At 46.9% G+C, this 16,126-nt stretch overlaps 1 protein-coding gene and 1 non-coding gene across 14 annotated transcripts in view; both read left to right on the plus strand.

The window, feature by feature from the left end:
• The window catches only part of DIS3L2 (DIS3 like 3'-5' exoribonuclease 2), a 358,040-nt gene that overhangs the window by 295,247 nt on the left and 46,667 nt on the right, over window positions 1–16,126 (plus strand). Inside the window, exon 16 of one of the 13 annotated variants that reach the window (XM_036319259.1) lies at window positions 2,935–3,406. The exons of the other annotated variants lie outside the window; for them this stretch is intronic. Coding sequence (XP_036175152.1) covers window positions 2,935–2,976 — 42 coding nt within the window. The 3' untranslated portion in view covers window positions 2,977–3,406. Of the gene's footprint in view, window positions 1–2,934; window positions 3,407–16,126 lie in introns of those variants that run through there. 13 annotated transcript variants of the gene reach the window in all.
• LOC118662278 lies at window positions 2,683–2,789 on the plus strand. Its single transcript, XR_004969670.1, has one exon. It is a non-coding gene; the product is annotated as a U6 spliceosomal RNA (small nuclear RNA).

Consider the following 16,126-nt stretch of genomic DNA (forward strand, 5'->3'; position numbering starts at 1 on the left):
ATTACATGCAAACACCCATGTCGGTGACTCACTCAATCACACTTTAATCTTATAACCGAGAGGCTTTTAAAAATTATAGTCAACAAGGCAGCTTGCTAGTTATGACTGCCATTGAAATCGGGTTTTCCTCAGAACAGCTGGAGTATGATGAGGTGGGAAGAGAGCCTGATGTGGATGCGAGGCCAAGGATTGCTTGCCTGGGAAGGACGTGCAGCTAACGTTTGATAGAAATCTGTGAAAGGACCAACCTCAGCCAAGCAAAGTAGAGGCCTGCCATCTTTCATCCATGGGAATAGGCTCTGCAGCAAAAACACTCAGAAAACATCGATTGTCGGCTTGTGTCGGTCATTGCACAACAGATTAGCCACCCCATCTCCCAGAAATGCCTGGTCCTGATTGTGATCCTTGCTGGATCCGAGGAGCCAGAGGAGATTCCTATCTTAGTAAAAGAGAGCAGTTGAGAGCAGGTTGGGAATGGCTTTTCCAAGGATGTTCCAGGCAGGACAGTGCAGAGGTTTGGTATGTCTGGAATGTGCAGGCTATTGACGTGGCTGTGTCATAGGAAGGGCTTATGGGGTGGCCGGGAAATGTCATTAGAGATGTAAGTAACCAGGGCCAACCTATGGATCTTGTTTGCTTTGCACTGAAATATAAGTGTTTTTAATTCAACTTGCTACCATTGACGGATTTTACATATGGGAGTGATGGATGGACTTGCATTTTCGAAAGTTTTCTCTGGAAGCTCTAGAGAGAAAGAATTGAAAGGGGTCAAGGTGAACATCAAGGAAGCGAGTTGGGTAGCTGTAGCAGTAATCCAGGACAGCCCTGCCTTGAGATCATACAGCTGACAGGAAAGCCCAGATGAGAGGTACTGAGGAGGTGGAATCAGAATCCAGGAAGTGGAGATGGGGCATTTGGATACTCCCGGGTTTCTCTGACTGGGCAGCTGGCTGGTTATGGTGTTACCCAGGAGAGTCTCCCCACACCCTGAGAGGAAGAGCAGGCATGAGGTGGGAACCCTGTGGGCTTGAGGTACATTGGGGTCATTTGCTTAAAGAACCCATGAGGCAGCTGGCCATGGAAGTCTGGTGTGCCTCTGCCTCTGCCATAGGTTTCTCCTCTGTTCCAGTTAAGTGAGCATTTCTGGAAGCACTAGGAACATACATACCTTCCAAAGTACAGTGAGTAGGACTAGAAACAATATAAAGACCAGTGCAAGAGGCTGTGGTGAGCACACACAGGGACTGGAGAACAGCACGTGGCACATCTCTGTCCCCCCACTGCGAGCGAGGATGCCAGAGGAGCACTGGGGGCTGCATGGAGCTGAGGAAAGCAGCACCATTAGCTCGGTCCTGCTGCTGCCCTCCACCTTCCCTCCTTCCCTCTTCCCAGCTGAGCCCTCTCACTGGTTAAAAAAAAAAATAAAATAAAAGGAGTGAATTTACTCCCAGTCCTTTTGAAACCCAACATGTCAGTGATAGATGAGGCGGTATTCATTAACTTCAAAGGAGAAAGAGTGAGTGAGTGAATGTGGGCCACGGGAGTTGAAAAGTCCAAGGGAACAGGAGACACATGGGGTGACCCCACCGTCAGGAGGAGTGCCCTCAATCCCACCCCTGCTGGTGCCATGCAAAGGCACAGACAATGCCACTTTTAATAAATCACGAAGGATCCTGAATACCCATTTTTGTCCGTTTTCAATGGGCCTTGGGCATATTGCTTAAGATATAGTCAGCCATTTGTGCTGGGTTCCCAGCTACTCAAAGTGCTCTCTCGACTATGTAATGGAGTCTTTGCATATGTGATTTGGGGGGAGATTTCTTCAGATTTCTGTAGCTAGTCATGGTAAAGGTGACATCGTGGGCAGTGCGTGCCATTGTCATCCTTCACACATGCAGCCTTTGAGTGATGTTGAGCTTTGTGGGGTATCCATGCAGCACCTAATTCAATCACACATCTGACCCTTGCCTCTCTTTGGCACTGTCCCACTCTCTGTGCTCAGTGTGCTGCTGGGGCCTCCGCACAAACCCTGGCTGTCCTCTGGAGGCATTGGTGCTAAACTGAGAGCCTGGGGCCATTTTTTCCCACTTTCAGAATTCTCGGCCCCCTGGTGACATTGGCATGGGGAGTGGCTGCTTATTCTCATGAGGGTGTGCCCATGGAGATGCCTGTTGGAAGGGCCTTTTAAAAGTCCCCACTTGTTTCCACGGTGGAACAAAGGAAAGAATAACCTGAGGTCATTTAAGGGCTGGAGTGGTCATTTCCTTAATCGTCTGGGACTGTTAAGAGCCTGGTTTTCTATAAAGAGACACAGCAGACTTCCTTGGCTTATTATTAATAATAACAAACAGTTAGAATGTATGGAGCACCTGCCTCTTGCCAAGTGCTTTCATGTGTTACCTTATTCAATCCTAAACCTTATACCCATTTTTACAGATGAGGAAACTGACTAGGGTTAAGTAACTTGTCAAAAGTCACATCGCTAGAAGTGGCAGAACTAGGATAGAACAGTCCTTAATCAGAACTGTGCTCAACAAGGGCTTGCTTGCTGAATTGTGACATGGAACCAAAGGAACATCTCTTCTGACGCTTTCATTTTACAGATGAAATGACATAGGACTAGACACACATTGCACCAATAGATAGGGGCCCATGACTTCAGTAATAGAAATTGGCTCTATGGTGCTCTCTTCGGCAGCACATATACTAAAATTGGAACGATACAGATAAGATTAGCATGGCCCCTGCGCAAGGGTGATGCACAAATTTGTGAAGCGCTCCATATTTTAAAAAAAAAAATAAAAAGAAATTAGCTCTATGAACCCCAACCCTTTTTTTCAGTAGGATAATAATAGATCCTATATTAATTGTAGTTTTTGTTGTTATTGCTTCTTTAATTTTTTTTTTCTTCCTGCCATCCATTATTTTTACTAGCTGACTGGTATTTCTTCTCTTAGCCGTTTGCATACCCTGTGAAGCCCTTGGCTCTGGTTCTGGTTTTATTACTAACTACCTGTGTGACAGAGGCGCGTCAACCAGAGGGTAGTTCATTGAACTGGAAAAGTAGAACCAACCCATCTCTCTCTTTCTCACTTGCTGTCACTTGAGTGGGCTTACCTGGGAGGACACTAAAGGAGGAAGGCCCACCCAGCATTCACTTCCTCCAGTCCAGCTTCTCCACCTGAAACTGGGCAGGTCGGTCTGCCCAGCCTCCCCGCTGGACAGAAAGAGTCCCCACCTTGTTCTTCAATAGTGCCTTTGCCAGTGAGCCTAGGGAGGCTGAACGCCCTTTGCTGTCCTTCATCGATCTGATTCTAGATGAGAGAAGTAAATTTTGGAGCCCCCTGTTTGTGGGATAAGAAATTGCAGGTGGGGGAAACCAAGATGGTGGCATAGGTTAACGCCGGAGATTGCTGCCTCGAACAACCACTTCAAAAAACAACTAAAAGACGGAACGGACATCATCCAGAACCACAGGAAGGCTGGCTGAGTGGAAATTCTACAACTAGGAGGAAAGAGAATATCATACCCAGACTCAGAGGAGGCGCAGTGCTGATGTGAAATACTAAGGTGCGGAGTGCACGCGGAGTGGGCTGGCGGCGGAGGGCGCGGTTGTTGTTTTCAATCAGGAGGGAGTTTCAGACTCTGAGCTCCAGATCCAGGCGAGTCTCTAGGGACCCAGACTCAAATAGGAAAAGCGGGACTGTCTGGCTTCGGTGGGAACTCCAAGGCAGCTTTCTCTCCGAGGTTTGCAGAGGTTGTTGGGACTCTGTGAGGCAGAGCCCCTAGGGACGGAACAGAGAGCAGCCATAACTGCTCGCTCCGGCCCGCCCTGTAGATCCCCGGGGACCCGCCCCGCCCAAGCCCTGCGCAGAGCCATTTGCCGGTTAGCCTCAGGCAAATGCTAGATTAGCACCGCCCTAGAGATCCAGCACAGAAGCTCTCCCACTGCAGACACAGCGGACTCTCATAGCCAGTTAGCCTGGAGGTCAAATCACCCCCAGTATTGCCGACAACAATCAAGGCTTAACTACAACAAGACTGCGCACAAAGACCACTAGGGGGTGCACCAAGAAAGCATAAAAAATGCGGAGACAAAGAAACAGGGCAAAACTGTCAGTGGAGGATATTGAGTTCAGAATCACACTTTTAAGGTCTCTTAAGAACTGTCTAGAAGCCGCCGATAAATGTAGTGAGATCCTCAAGAAATCTAATGAGACCCTCGATGTTATGATAAAGAACCAACTAGAAATTAAGCATACACGGACTGAAATAACGAATATTATACAGACTCCCAACAGCAGAGCAGAGGAGCGCAAGAATCAAGGCAAAGATTTGAAATACGAAGAAGCAAAAAACACCCAACCGGAAAAGCAAAATGAAAAAAGAATCCGAAAATATGAAGATAGTGTAAGGAGCCTCTGGGACAGCTTCAAGCGTACCAACATCAGAATTATAGGGGTGCAAGAAGATGAGAGAGAGCAAGATATTGAAAACCTATTTGAAGAAATAATGACAGAAAACTTCCCCCACCTGGTGAAAGAAATAGACTTACAGGTCCAGGAAGCGCAGAGAACCCCAAACAAAAGGAATCCAAAGAGGACCACACCAAGACACATCATAATTAAAATGCCAAGAGCAAAAGACAAAGAGAGACTCTTAAAAGCAGCAAGAGAAAGAAACTCAGTTACCTACAAGGGAATACCCATACGACTGTCAGCTGATTTCTCAACAGAAACTTTGCAGGCCAGAAGGAAATGACAAGAAATATTCAAAGTGATGAATACCAAGAACCTACAACGAAGATTACTTTATCCAGCAAAGCTATCATTCAGAACTAAAGGTCAGATAAAGAGCTTCACAGATAAGGAAAAGCTAAAGGAGTTCATCACCACCAAACCAGTATTATATGAAATGCTGAAAGGTATCCTTTAAGAAGAGGAAGAAGAAGAAAAAGGTAAAGATACAAATTATGAACAACAAACATGCATCTGTCAACAAGTGAATCTAAGAATCAAGTGAATAAATAATCTGGTGATCATAATAGAATCACGGACATAGAAAGGGAATGGACTGACTATTCTTGGGGGGGAAAGGGGTGTGGGAGATGCGGGAAGAGACTGGACAAAAATCGTGCACCTATGGATGAGGACAGTGGGTGGGGAGTGAGGGTGGAGGGTGGGGCGGGAACTGGGAGGAGGGGAGTTATGGGGGGGAAAAAGAGGAACAAATGTAATAATCTGAACAATAAAGAAAAAAAATTTTTAAAAAATGAATAAATAAATAAAAAGAAATTGCAGGTGTTGCCCGATGGGAAGTGTTACATGGATTTAGGTTCCATTTCTGGGTCTGCCAAGTGTTGCCTGATCTTGGGTAGGCAAGTTACTTCCCCTCTCTGAGCCTCAGTTCCTCATCTTTAAAACAGAAGTAGGGGTACCTGTACACATGAAGTCCTCAGCACCGTGTCTGGTTGAGTATGGAACCTGTTATTCCTACTACTTATTGCAGAGCCCTATATCACCTGGAAATCCTTTACAGTGGGGCCTTGACTTACGAGTGTCCCGACTAACGAGTTTTTCAAGATACGAGCTGTCTCTCGGCCGATTTTTTGCTTTGAGTTGTGAGCTAAAATTCGGGTTACGAGCCATCTTCAGATACCCCGCTAGTTGGTGCAGCGAAGGTCACAGTGAACGCCACAACATCAGCCCAGCATCACGTGTCTCACTCGTTCACTTTAAGATTTGACATACGAGTAATTTGAATTATGAGCTCCGTCACGAAACGAATTAAACTTGTAAGTCAAGGCCCCACTGTATTTAACGAAGGTTTGTGGGGGATCACCAAGAGTAACCAATTGGGAGCTTATAATCTGTAATAGTTTAATATACAGCTATAGACATGTTCCAACTTGAGGATAAATGAAAAGAATCAGACCACGAAAGAAGCAATGTTTTTATATCAGACTGTCAGAGCCAGCCCCCTGCCTTGCTCTAGCACGGTGATTCTCAACCTTCCTAATGCCGCGACCCTTTAATACAGTTCCTCATGTTGTGGTGACCCCCAACCATAAAATTATTTTCATTGCTACTTCATAACTGTAATTTTGCTACTGTTATGAATTGTAATGTAAATATCTGATATGCAGGATGTATTTTCATTGTTACAAATTGAACATAATTAAAGCATAGTGATTAATCACAAAAGCAATATGTAATTATATATGTGTTTTCTGATGGTCTTAGGTGACCCCTGTGAAAGGGTCATTCGACCCCAAAGGGGTCACGACCCACAGGTTGAGAACCGCTGCTCTAGTAGGTCGTTGTGGTCTCTTCCTTTCCCAAGGAGAGATTTACTGACAAGTTGGTGTCGGTGCAGAGGTACTGGGCAGCCTCCACGTTGAGGCATCTGCCAACCTTGCAGGCTCTTCAAAGCTTTTCTTTTGAGTAGTGAGCCTCGTGTAGGGCACAGCAGCCCCCCCTACCTGCTGCTGCAGGAGACCTGGTCACCAGAAAATACAGCGGGGCTGCCCTGTGATAGGAGTCCGTATCAGCACAGCCCACAGCACTGTAAATGCCAGTGGGGCTGTCCAAGACAGGTGATGCTTTGAAGCATCATGTCCTCCTGCTGAGTGCCACAGTGCTCCTGCACATGGAGAAGTGGCTTCCAAAGCACTGCTCCAGCTCAGGTTTCGTGGTGATCATACTTGGAACTGTGGAGTCCCAGTCAGCGTGTGCCAGTGTGTCATCTTCTAAATTGTGATCTCAACTCATTATAAGAAACTAGAGGCCTGGTGCACAAAAATTTGTGCACTCGGGGGGGAAGGGGGAGTCCCTCAGCCCGGCCTGTGCCCTCTCGCAGTCTGGGACCCCTCGGGAGATAACGAACTGCTGGCTTAGGCCTGCTCCCGGGTGGCAGAGGGCAGGCCTAATCCCTAGGTGCAGCCCCTGGTTGGGCTCAGAGCAGGGCCGATTGGGGAGTTGGGGCGCTGCCCCCTGTCATGCACAGAGCAGGGCGGATCAGGAGGTTGCGATGCCACCCTCAGTCACGCTCAGGGTAGGGCCAATTGGGGGGTTGGGGCACTGCCCCCTGTCACACTCAAGGCAGGGTCGATGGGGAGGTTGCGGCGCCACCCCCTGTCACGCACAGAGCAGGGCCAATCAGGGGGTTGGGGCACTTCCCCCTGTCACGCACAGAGCAGGGTGGATCAGGGGGTTAGGGCGCCGCCCTCTATCACCCACAGAGCAGGGCCGATCAGGGGGTTGGGGCACTGCCACTGTCACACTCAGGGCAGGGCCAATGGGGAGGTTATGGCTCTACCCCATTACACACAGAGCAGGGCCCGTGGGGTGGGGGGGTTGGGGCGCCGCCCTCTATCACCCACAGAGCAGGGCCGATCAGGGGGTTGGGGCGCCACCACTCTCACACTCAGGGCAGGGCCGATGGGGAGGTTATGGCTCTACCCCGTCACACACAGAGCAGGGCCCGTGGGGTGGGGCGGTTGGGGCGCCGCAACCTGTCACACACAGAGCCGCAGGGCGATCAGGAGGTTGGGGAGCTCCCCCCTATCAGGCACAGAGCAGGGCCGATCAGGGGGTTGGGGCGCCTTCCCCTGTCAGGAACAGAGCAGGGCCGATAGGAAGGTTGTGGCTCCACCCCCTGTCACACACAGAGCCACAGGGCGATCAGGGGGTGTGGGCGCTGCCCCTCCCCCGTCATGCTGATCCCAGTGCCAGGAGACCTCGCGGCTCCGCTGATCCCAGTGCTGGGAGGCATATTACCCTTTTACTATATAGAATAGAGACCTGGTGCACGGGTAGGGGCCGGCTGGTTTGCCCTGAAGGGTGTCCTGGATCAGGGTGGGGGTCCCCACTTGGGTGCCTGGCCAGCCTGGATGAGGGGATGATGGCTGTTAGCAGCTGGTCATACACCCTTTAGGGTGGGGGTCCCCACTGGGGTGCCTGGCCAGTCTGGGAGAGGGGCTGAGGGCTATTTTCAGGCTGGGACTGAAGCTCTCAACTGCTCCTTTTTTTCTTTTTTTTTCTTTTTTTTCCTTTTTTTTTTATTCTGAGCCAGCTTTAGCTCTGAGGCTCCAGCTCTTAAGCCTCTGCTCCTGAAAGCAGGTATCTGGTTTGTTTAGGTTCTACAATCGAAACTCTGTATCAACTCCAGCTCTGAGATCCCGGCTAGCTGAAAGCTGGTTTCTGGGGTTTTGTTTAGCTTCTATTTTTGTAACTATGTTTCAAACTGCCAGCTCAGAGGCCTGCAGCGGCAGGCGGGGAACGTTGGAGTCCTCCGTCACTGAAGCAAGCAAGCCTCATGTTAGTTTCAAGCTGCCTGGCTGCAGGCCGCCATCTTGGCTGGCAGTTAATTTGCATATCCGCTGATTAGCCAATGGGAAGGGTAGCGGTCGTACGCCAATTACCATGTTTCTCTTTTATTAGATAGGATAAACCCAGGCTTATTACATCAGGAACATTTACAGAATGTTTGCCATAGCCAGGTACTATTCTAATATGGTTTTCCTCATTTAATTTTCATAACAACCCTATGAAGTAGGTACTATTATCCCCATTTTCCAGATGAGAAAACTGAGGTGCAGTCACTTGCCTGGGCTTACTAGTAGACAGCTAATAGGAAGTGAAGACAGAATTCAAAATTATACTGCCCAAAGAGGCTGCACCTTTACTTCTAATCTGTGTGGCCTCCCTGCATTGATATTGTGTATAAGTACACCTGCTTGCATTTCCTTCCTTATACAGTAGGCCAGTGTCCCAGGCAGGGGGGTCACAGCAAAAGTAGGAACTCATAGGAAGGGAATTTTGGAAGTCTAATGGGCAGAAAATTAGACCAGAGGGTCCCCAAATCTCTGCAGAGCATAAGCACCTCTGCCTGGCCCTGAGTCCAGCCCAGACCCCTAAAGAGACTATACAAAGGTCGAAAGGAAAACAAGTTTCTGCTTAATAAAAATGTTCCCCTAAAGTTACTAAAAAATGTTTTTTTTAACATTTAACATTATATCTAGTTTCTTAAATGATTTTCAATTATGTTTGATTATCCAATGATTCTCTATTTACCAAAGCTAATTTTTCTAGTAGTAAGGCAAATAGAAATGCCGTTCATTTTCCTTCTTACTGGATCCTGGCATTTTCTAACACCCTCAACTAAACTCTTTAAATTTTTTTAGTTATGCATCTCAACTTAGCTGTAAACTTATTTTGTACTTCCTTTAAACTTCACAATACCATAATTTTTTTTTTGTTTTTACCATAATTAGAATGGTATCTATTAGGTTTATAGGTTGTTCTATAAAGAAAAGGGCTGTTTAAATTATTTTGGATGAGAATCAGAACCTGAGGTATGGGCTTCCAGGTATGGGCCTCCTAGGTGTCCCTTCCAGATTGTTCTGAGCAATTCAGATCAACAGGCATTTTGTGCCTGGATGGCAGTGGACAGCTATTATGCCAGGAGGTGCTGCTGAGCCTGCTGCCTCAGGTTGATAAGCTGAAGTCAGATTGCAGGAGCAGGGGAGAGGGGCAGACTGGCTGCCCTAGGACCAGAAAAGCCCTTAGAATATTGTCCTGGTATGTATTGTCCAGACATTTGACCTTGTCTGGGAGGAAGGAAGTAGAATTATCATGAATCATGTCACGAACTTTGTCAGTTACTCTTGGCCACATAAGACAGCATTAAATAGTAAAATTCTCAACTGTCACTTATTTCTCATTAAAACATCCAAAGATGGGAGCACTGGTCCGTCTGAATTCTCAGAGCTTCTATTCTCACAGACTTAGCAGGGGCATATCACAAGTGCTTTCTTCCAATAAACCTAGAAAATATCTCACATTTGTCCATAAAACAGACCTTAAAAATGGCCAAAGAGGAACTCAGTTCCATGTTACAGGTAGGAAGGCTAAGGCCAGCAGAACCCCACCACCACCCTGGAGTCTGGGAGAGAACAGAGACAGGCCCAGCACTGCTGGCTCCCAGCTTGGAGTTACATAACTCCCGAATCCTCAAGTCCCTAGAAACTGAGGCCAATTCCCTGGAAGATCATTTTGTTCTCGCCTCTTTTTTCAAGAGTAGAGCCAGCCTGATTACGGTTCTGAGGATTGTACAAGACCATCCTGTTTTCTCTCTTCCATAAACTGAAATGCCTACCATCATGCTCATTGTTTCATCAGATTGTATTCAAGTTTGCCTGGATCTCAGTTTTAACTTTGGCTTATATTTTGAAGAACCTTATTTTATTTATATACATCCTCATCCATCTCCAAAAATGATTCCAGAACACTTAGAACAAAGAAAATGACCCATGAAATGAATGCAATAGAAAGAAAGACAATCAGGAAAGGAGGCAGAAGGATCCTGTTTTGTGGGGGAGGGAAATTTTCATAAGGTTACATCTTATAACAAGCCTCATTCCTAGCTCTCAAAGCACTTTCTCATGTAAGGCTTGATATTGGGGACATTAAATGTCATAGTGGACAAATTTTTACATTTATGGCAAATGAAGAAGGAGGTTTTATAAGGCTATTTCTTAAAACAAACTTTGGTGAAAATTGAAGGATGATTAAAACAGCTCCATGGCCTGGCTGGTGTTGCTTGGTGGTTGGACATCGACCTATGAACTAGGAGATCACAGATCAGTTCCCGGTCAGGGTACCTGCCTGGGTTGCAGTCTTGATCCTCAGTAGGGGGTGTGCAGGAGGCAGCGGATCGAGGATTCTCTCATCATTGATGTTTCTATCTCTCCCTTTGCCTTAATCACTGAAATAAATAAAAGTATATTAAAACAAACAAACAAAAAACTTAAGGAAGGCAAGTGAGCTGTGAGCAAGCTCATGTCTACATACATAACTTGCCTATAGCCTCACTTGCCTCCAAGGGAAGCTTAGAGCAGCTCCTTGTGTGGCTGGTGGCCTCTCACCAGGCTGCCTCCTCCCTGCTGGGTGTGGAGTAGAAGCAGCGAGCAGACTCTGATGCTGGAGGCTCTGCAAGGTCTGCAGTGGGGAGATTTTCCACTGTGTGGGCAGGGCCTCAAGCTTTAGAAAGCAGATAGCTAGCTGGCAGAACTGATATCTTCTAAATGCAAAGGGACCCAGATGACATCTCCCCTCAGTGGAGGGGCCAGGGGCCGTCCTCACAGTTAGCACTGGCACTTCCCCGTAGAAGCAGTTTTGGGCAACTCCAGTCCCTGAAGAGTGGTTGATATGAAATGATCCCAGAGCTCTGAGCTGGCAATGTCCCAGCACAGTCACCCTCGTTGGCCATGAAAATCATAAAAAATGCTTCAGCTGTGGGTAGGATGAGCAGATAAGTTGCACGTCTCTGCCTTCATGTGTGACACATGCAGACTTGCTCACCATGCTTTGTAGTCATGTCGGCCAGACATGTGAGGGGCAACAGTGTAGCTCAGTAACCAGGTAAGGCCTCATCAGGAAAGCTAGGCTGTTCTGCTAAAGGAGACCCTGGGATGGGGAATGAGCTCTTCTGGGCTATTTCCAGTAATAGAAGCAGAAGTAATGTGGGGCAGTGGTCAGCAGAGCCCTACCACCCTGGCCTTGCTGGTGAGCGATGAAGTGACCCTCAGAAGAGGAGGCAGCCTGAGAGGTGGGCAAGAGAAGCCAGGCTTCTCTCCTGGGACTAGCTTGTTGACGGAAGCAAACAGAATAAACTTACATGCTTGGCCTCTGAGGCTCCTAACTGAAGAGCAGCCTTTCGTATGGGTTGACTATAGCTCTGGAGACAGGCGGTTTTTCTTCTGAGCAAATAAAACCTCAGCATTGAAGAATCCTTGTCCTGTCATTTTTAACCGTAATGAGAATAGAACGAGCCTCTGGAACAAGGTGCAATGGAGTCAGGAGAAGTGGCCTTAAGTGAAAACACAGCTGTGGGGTTTACAGACGGTGCGCGGGGAGGCGTCATCCAGTGGGAGCGGCCAGCCTCACTATAGACTTTCCAACACTAATGAATCGGGAACTCCATGCTGAACAGGATTGAGTTGATGGGTCCCTGTGCCAGCAGATGGATGTATTTTTCTTGAAAGACCAAGGTGCCAGCAATCTCCATGATTACGTTACTGGAGCAAGGCTCTTTTTTGTGGTTTGTGAAGTTGAGCGTCAGGACTGCAGGATTCTCTTGCTCTTTCTCACTCTTATTTTTTCCAGGTCAGAACCAGAGCCTGGGGTGGGGAGGAAAATCCTGCTGAATGAGCAAGTTCTTTCTTAAAAAGCTCTCTCCAAGTCCAAAAAGACTTCAGTGGACTTAGGAGAAAGAAACTTAATACATTGCCATAGAATCGTTGTGAACCAAGTAAAAGCCAAGTCCACAGCATCTTTGTCTTATAAAAGAAAGCAAAGAGGAGATGGAAAAAAAGAAATAATGCTTAGGAAATCCAAACCAAACAAGGAAAACTAAAGAAGAAAAACTAAAGATCACCTCAGAGAATGTGAAGATTTCCTTCTAATAAGATTTTTCAATTACAAAACCAGGCTCAGGTAGAAGTTACTTTTCTGTTCTTTCTAAGTGCCATAAATGGCATACCTGAAATGTTTGAACTAGGACGGGGTTTGCCACTTTCAGCTTGAGAGAGAGTTGGACACTCTGCAAGACTAGTGGACTGTGTGGGGAAGAGTCAACCATGTAGTGGCTGGAGGCTTCCCAGGCTGGTCCTTGACCTGCGTTTGAACCTTGGTCCTAATAGCTAGCAGATTGAAGCAAGCTCACAGGCCTCCCAGAGAACCCATGTTGGTTTGAACTCGAGCAAGCTTGGCCACAGAATAGCACTTTTTTTTTTTTTACCAGCTACCTCTCTCAATGTACCCCTGTCAGAGGAACTCAGAGCTGGACTCCAAGGTCACCCTGCTCAATGATGGAGCAGCCTGCAAGTACCATCCAGGCCAAGGTCAGAGAGAGAACTGGTTGTCCACCAGAGTTCATCTTGGGGCTGTTGTGGACAAGACAGGCAACTCCTAGACTTCTTAGTGCATGTTTTGCCCATCCAAGGTCAAGCCAGGTGTTTTCAAAAGCAGCGGAAGTTCTGAGCTTATACCTTCCTTAGCTGATGGAGTTTAGTGCCAAGTGGCCTGAGTATAATGTTCTTCAGGAACGTGGCTGTTTGGGAAAGCCAACTATGACCTGAACAGATTGAAGACTGACTTGTTTATGAGCCCAGGGCACGCCATGCCTAGCCACCCTTTCCTGGTTAGCCTCATGAATGTGATCTGGCCGTTGGTTTCACTGGGTTGGCCTCCAAAGTAAGGTCACATTTCCTTTAATGGTTACATTCAGTGACTCTGTGCACCCCTCTCCTGCTTAGCCCAGGGTATTTGTTCTTCCCCTTAGGTTTCCCTGAAGGGTTTTCCTCAAGCAATGTCTGAGAACCCTGAGGAATATTTAGTCCTGAATCAGCCATTCTTGTTCCTCACCTATTGCCACCTGCTGGGAGGATGGCCCCACCAGCCCTCTGCTCTCCCGAGGGTCCTCACCCCTTCCACTCACCCGAGAGCCTCTGCTCACCCATACTGCCAGTTTCTTGGGGGCCCATGTCATAGCACAAGAGCTAGTCAGAAGGGGTCCCAGCAGGAGTCTCATACTCTCGCTGTCCTGAACCTGCCCTCCTTGGTGATTTTGCATGAACCCCTGAAAGTAGAAGACTCTTCCATTTCCTGCCCAAGGGAGGTGGGCTGTCCTTTGTCCAGAGGAAAACCTTTGTCAACTAGACCCATCTAAAGGCCTCCTTCCTCCCCTGGAGGAGTGGCCTGTGACTGCCCTTCGGTTCCTTCACTGCCTTCCCTCCTCACTCAGTACCAGGAATGCTGTGCAGTCAGAATGGTCTGGTTGATTGGGGCGGACTCTTCTCCTGCTTGACGTGGCAGCTGCCTCTGGAAAGGGAAAGACAGACCTCAGGACATCTCATAAGACTTTCCAGGCTGCAGCTCTCCATCGATGGGTCCCTGCAGGCCCTAGCTAGAGCCGCAAGGATACAGATGGCAGCCTGGCTCATAGGACACAGTCAGTAACTACTGTTGAGTGAAGGCCTGTGTGTGCCTCTTCAAAAGCACTGGTGAGAGGGGAGCACTTGGCCGTTGAGAGAATTTGAGCCACTGCTTGTCGTCTAATGGCACAGTTACTGAGTGGGGGTAGATGTGAGGCAAAATTTTCTTACTGAAGCAAAAGGAGAAATAACAAACTCGGGTGAAATTGGATGATTAAAGGTCTGTTGGACCAGATCAAAATGTGCCAAGGGGCACAGCAGCCTGCAGGGGGCATGGCTCTGTGTCTGTAAATCAATGACTGCAACACCTTGGTGTACAGGACAATGCTCCAATCAACTGAGCCATGACAAGGCCTACTGCCATTTTGATATTGTACCTTCCCATCTTTCTTCTATGCAGTCTTTGATATTTACATAGTCTTCTTGTATATAATCAAGTATGCATCTGTTGTTGTTTTTTTTGTGTGTGTTTTTTTTCATCTAATCTAGATATTTTCCCAGGTTAATAAAAATTCTTCATAAACAGTGTAACGGCTACATACTATTCTGCATGTGACTCTGGTAAAGTTTATTTAACCTTTCTGCTGTTGCTGGTCTTTCACAATCTTTCCAGCAAATAATACTGAGGTGAACAGTTTTGAAAAAACAAAACAAAACAACTTTTCCTCCTACATTTATAATAATTTTTCTAAGACATAAATTCATAACTTGAGTCATTGAGTCAAATAATTTAAAAATTTCTAAGCAGTACAGTCTTTGAAGCAGACCAGATGGTTATAGACCTGACCTTAGCTGCAGAGGGGGAGATAAAGAGAAAAGGGTTTAATAGATTTTTGAAATAATTATTTTCTGTTCTACTGAAGGACGTCTGGGAAGAACCAGCAGTGCTCTGTAGGGAAAACACACCTTTAACTTGACGTTTCTGGCTTTGTGATGGGCTTGTTTCTGTTTTTGTATTTTCATGTGCGTCAGTAAGAGGACAAACCATTCCTACCAGCTTGTTTCCCTCTAAGGAAGAGAAAACTCATCCAGTATCTAATGATGCAGATCATTAGCTATGTTAACAGCCTTGCAGTTAGAAAAAAAGTTATAATATTATATCCTTCTAATGTGCAGTTGATTTTAGTGAAAATTTCCCTAGCAATTTAAAAACCCAGTGAATTTGTAAACCTTGTAACTGGCTCTGCATTTGGAAATGTTAAAGCTGCCACAGTCACCCGGGCTCTAGCAGGACACACAGAACCTCCTGGAGCTCTGGCTCCTCAACGACACAGACGAAGTTCTACACTCACCTGAGCACCACCCACCCCAGCCCCTCTGGGATCCAGAAAGGGAGACTTCATTACCAGAGTTCTTATTCCTGATCGTCCCTAACCACCTGCCTGGTTGTTGAAATCAACGTCTTCACTACTACCGAACATCAAGTCCATCAGTATATCCTGTCAATTCTACTTCTAAAAGTTCACTTCAAAGATAGATCTCAAATTGTTCATTTCTGTCCATCTTGCCTGCCCGCCCTCTATGCCCAGCCCCCATCACCGCTCACCTGCTCTTCTCAACAGCCTTCTACAGGGCTCCTGCTTGGCTCTCTCCCCTACAGTCTGGTTCCTACATGGTATCCAGAGGGATCTTGGTAAAACATAACTTTGATCATATCCATCCCTTCCTTAAAACATGTCATAGCCCAGTGACGGTGAACCTTTTGAGCTCGGCATGTCAGCATTTTGAAAAACCCTAACTTAACTCTGGTGCCGTGTCACATATAGAAATTTTTTGATATTTGCAACCATAGTAAAACAAAGATTTATATTTTTGATATTTATTTTATATATTTAAATGCCATTTAACAAAGAAAAATCAACCAAAAAAAATGAGTTCGCGTGTCACCTCTGACACGCGTGCCATAGGTTCGCCATCACTGTCATAGTCCTTCCTTTGCTATTAAGGTAAAGGCCAAAATTTCTAATGTAGCCAAGAGGGTCCTGCATTTTCTGCCCTGGCCTTCCTCTGCTGCATCACTGTGCACTGTGTCCCCTATAAGCGAGTTCTGGCTTCCCAGCCATCCTTCAGGTCCTGGAACTCCTGCACCATGGTCTCTGTGCTCTGTGCCAAGGAGAACCGTCTGCTCCC

The sequence above is a fragment of the Myotis myotis genome, unplaced genomic scaffold (assembly GCF_014108235.1).
Source record: "Myotis myotis isolate mMyoMyo1 unplaced genomic scaffold, mMyoMyo1.p scaffold_m19_p_8, whole genome shotgun sequence".
Lineage (NCBI taxonomy): Eukaryota > Metazoa > Chordata > Mammalia > Chiroptera > Vespertilionidae > Myotis > Myotis myotis.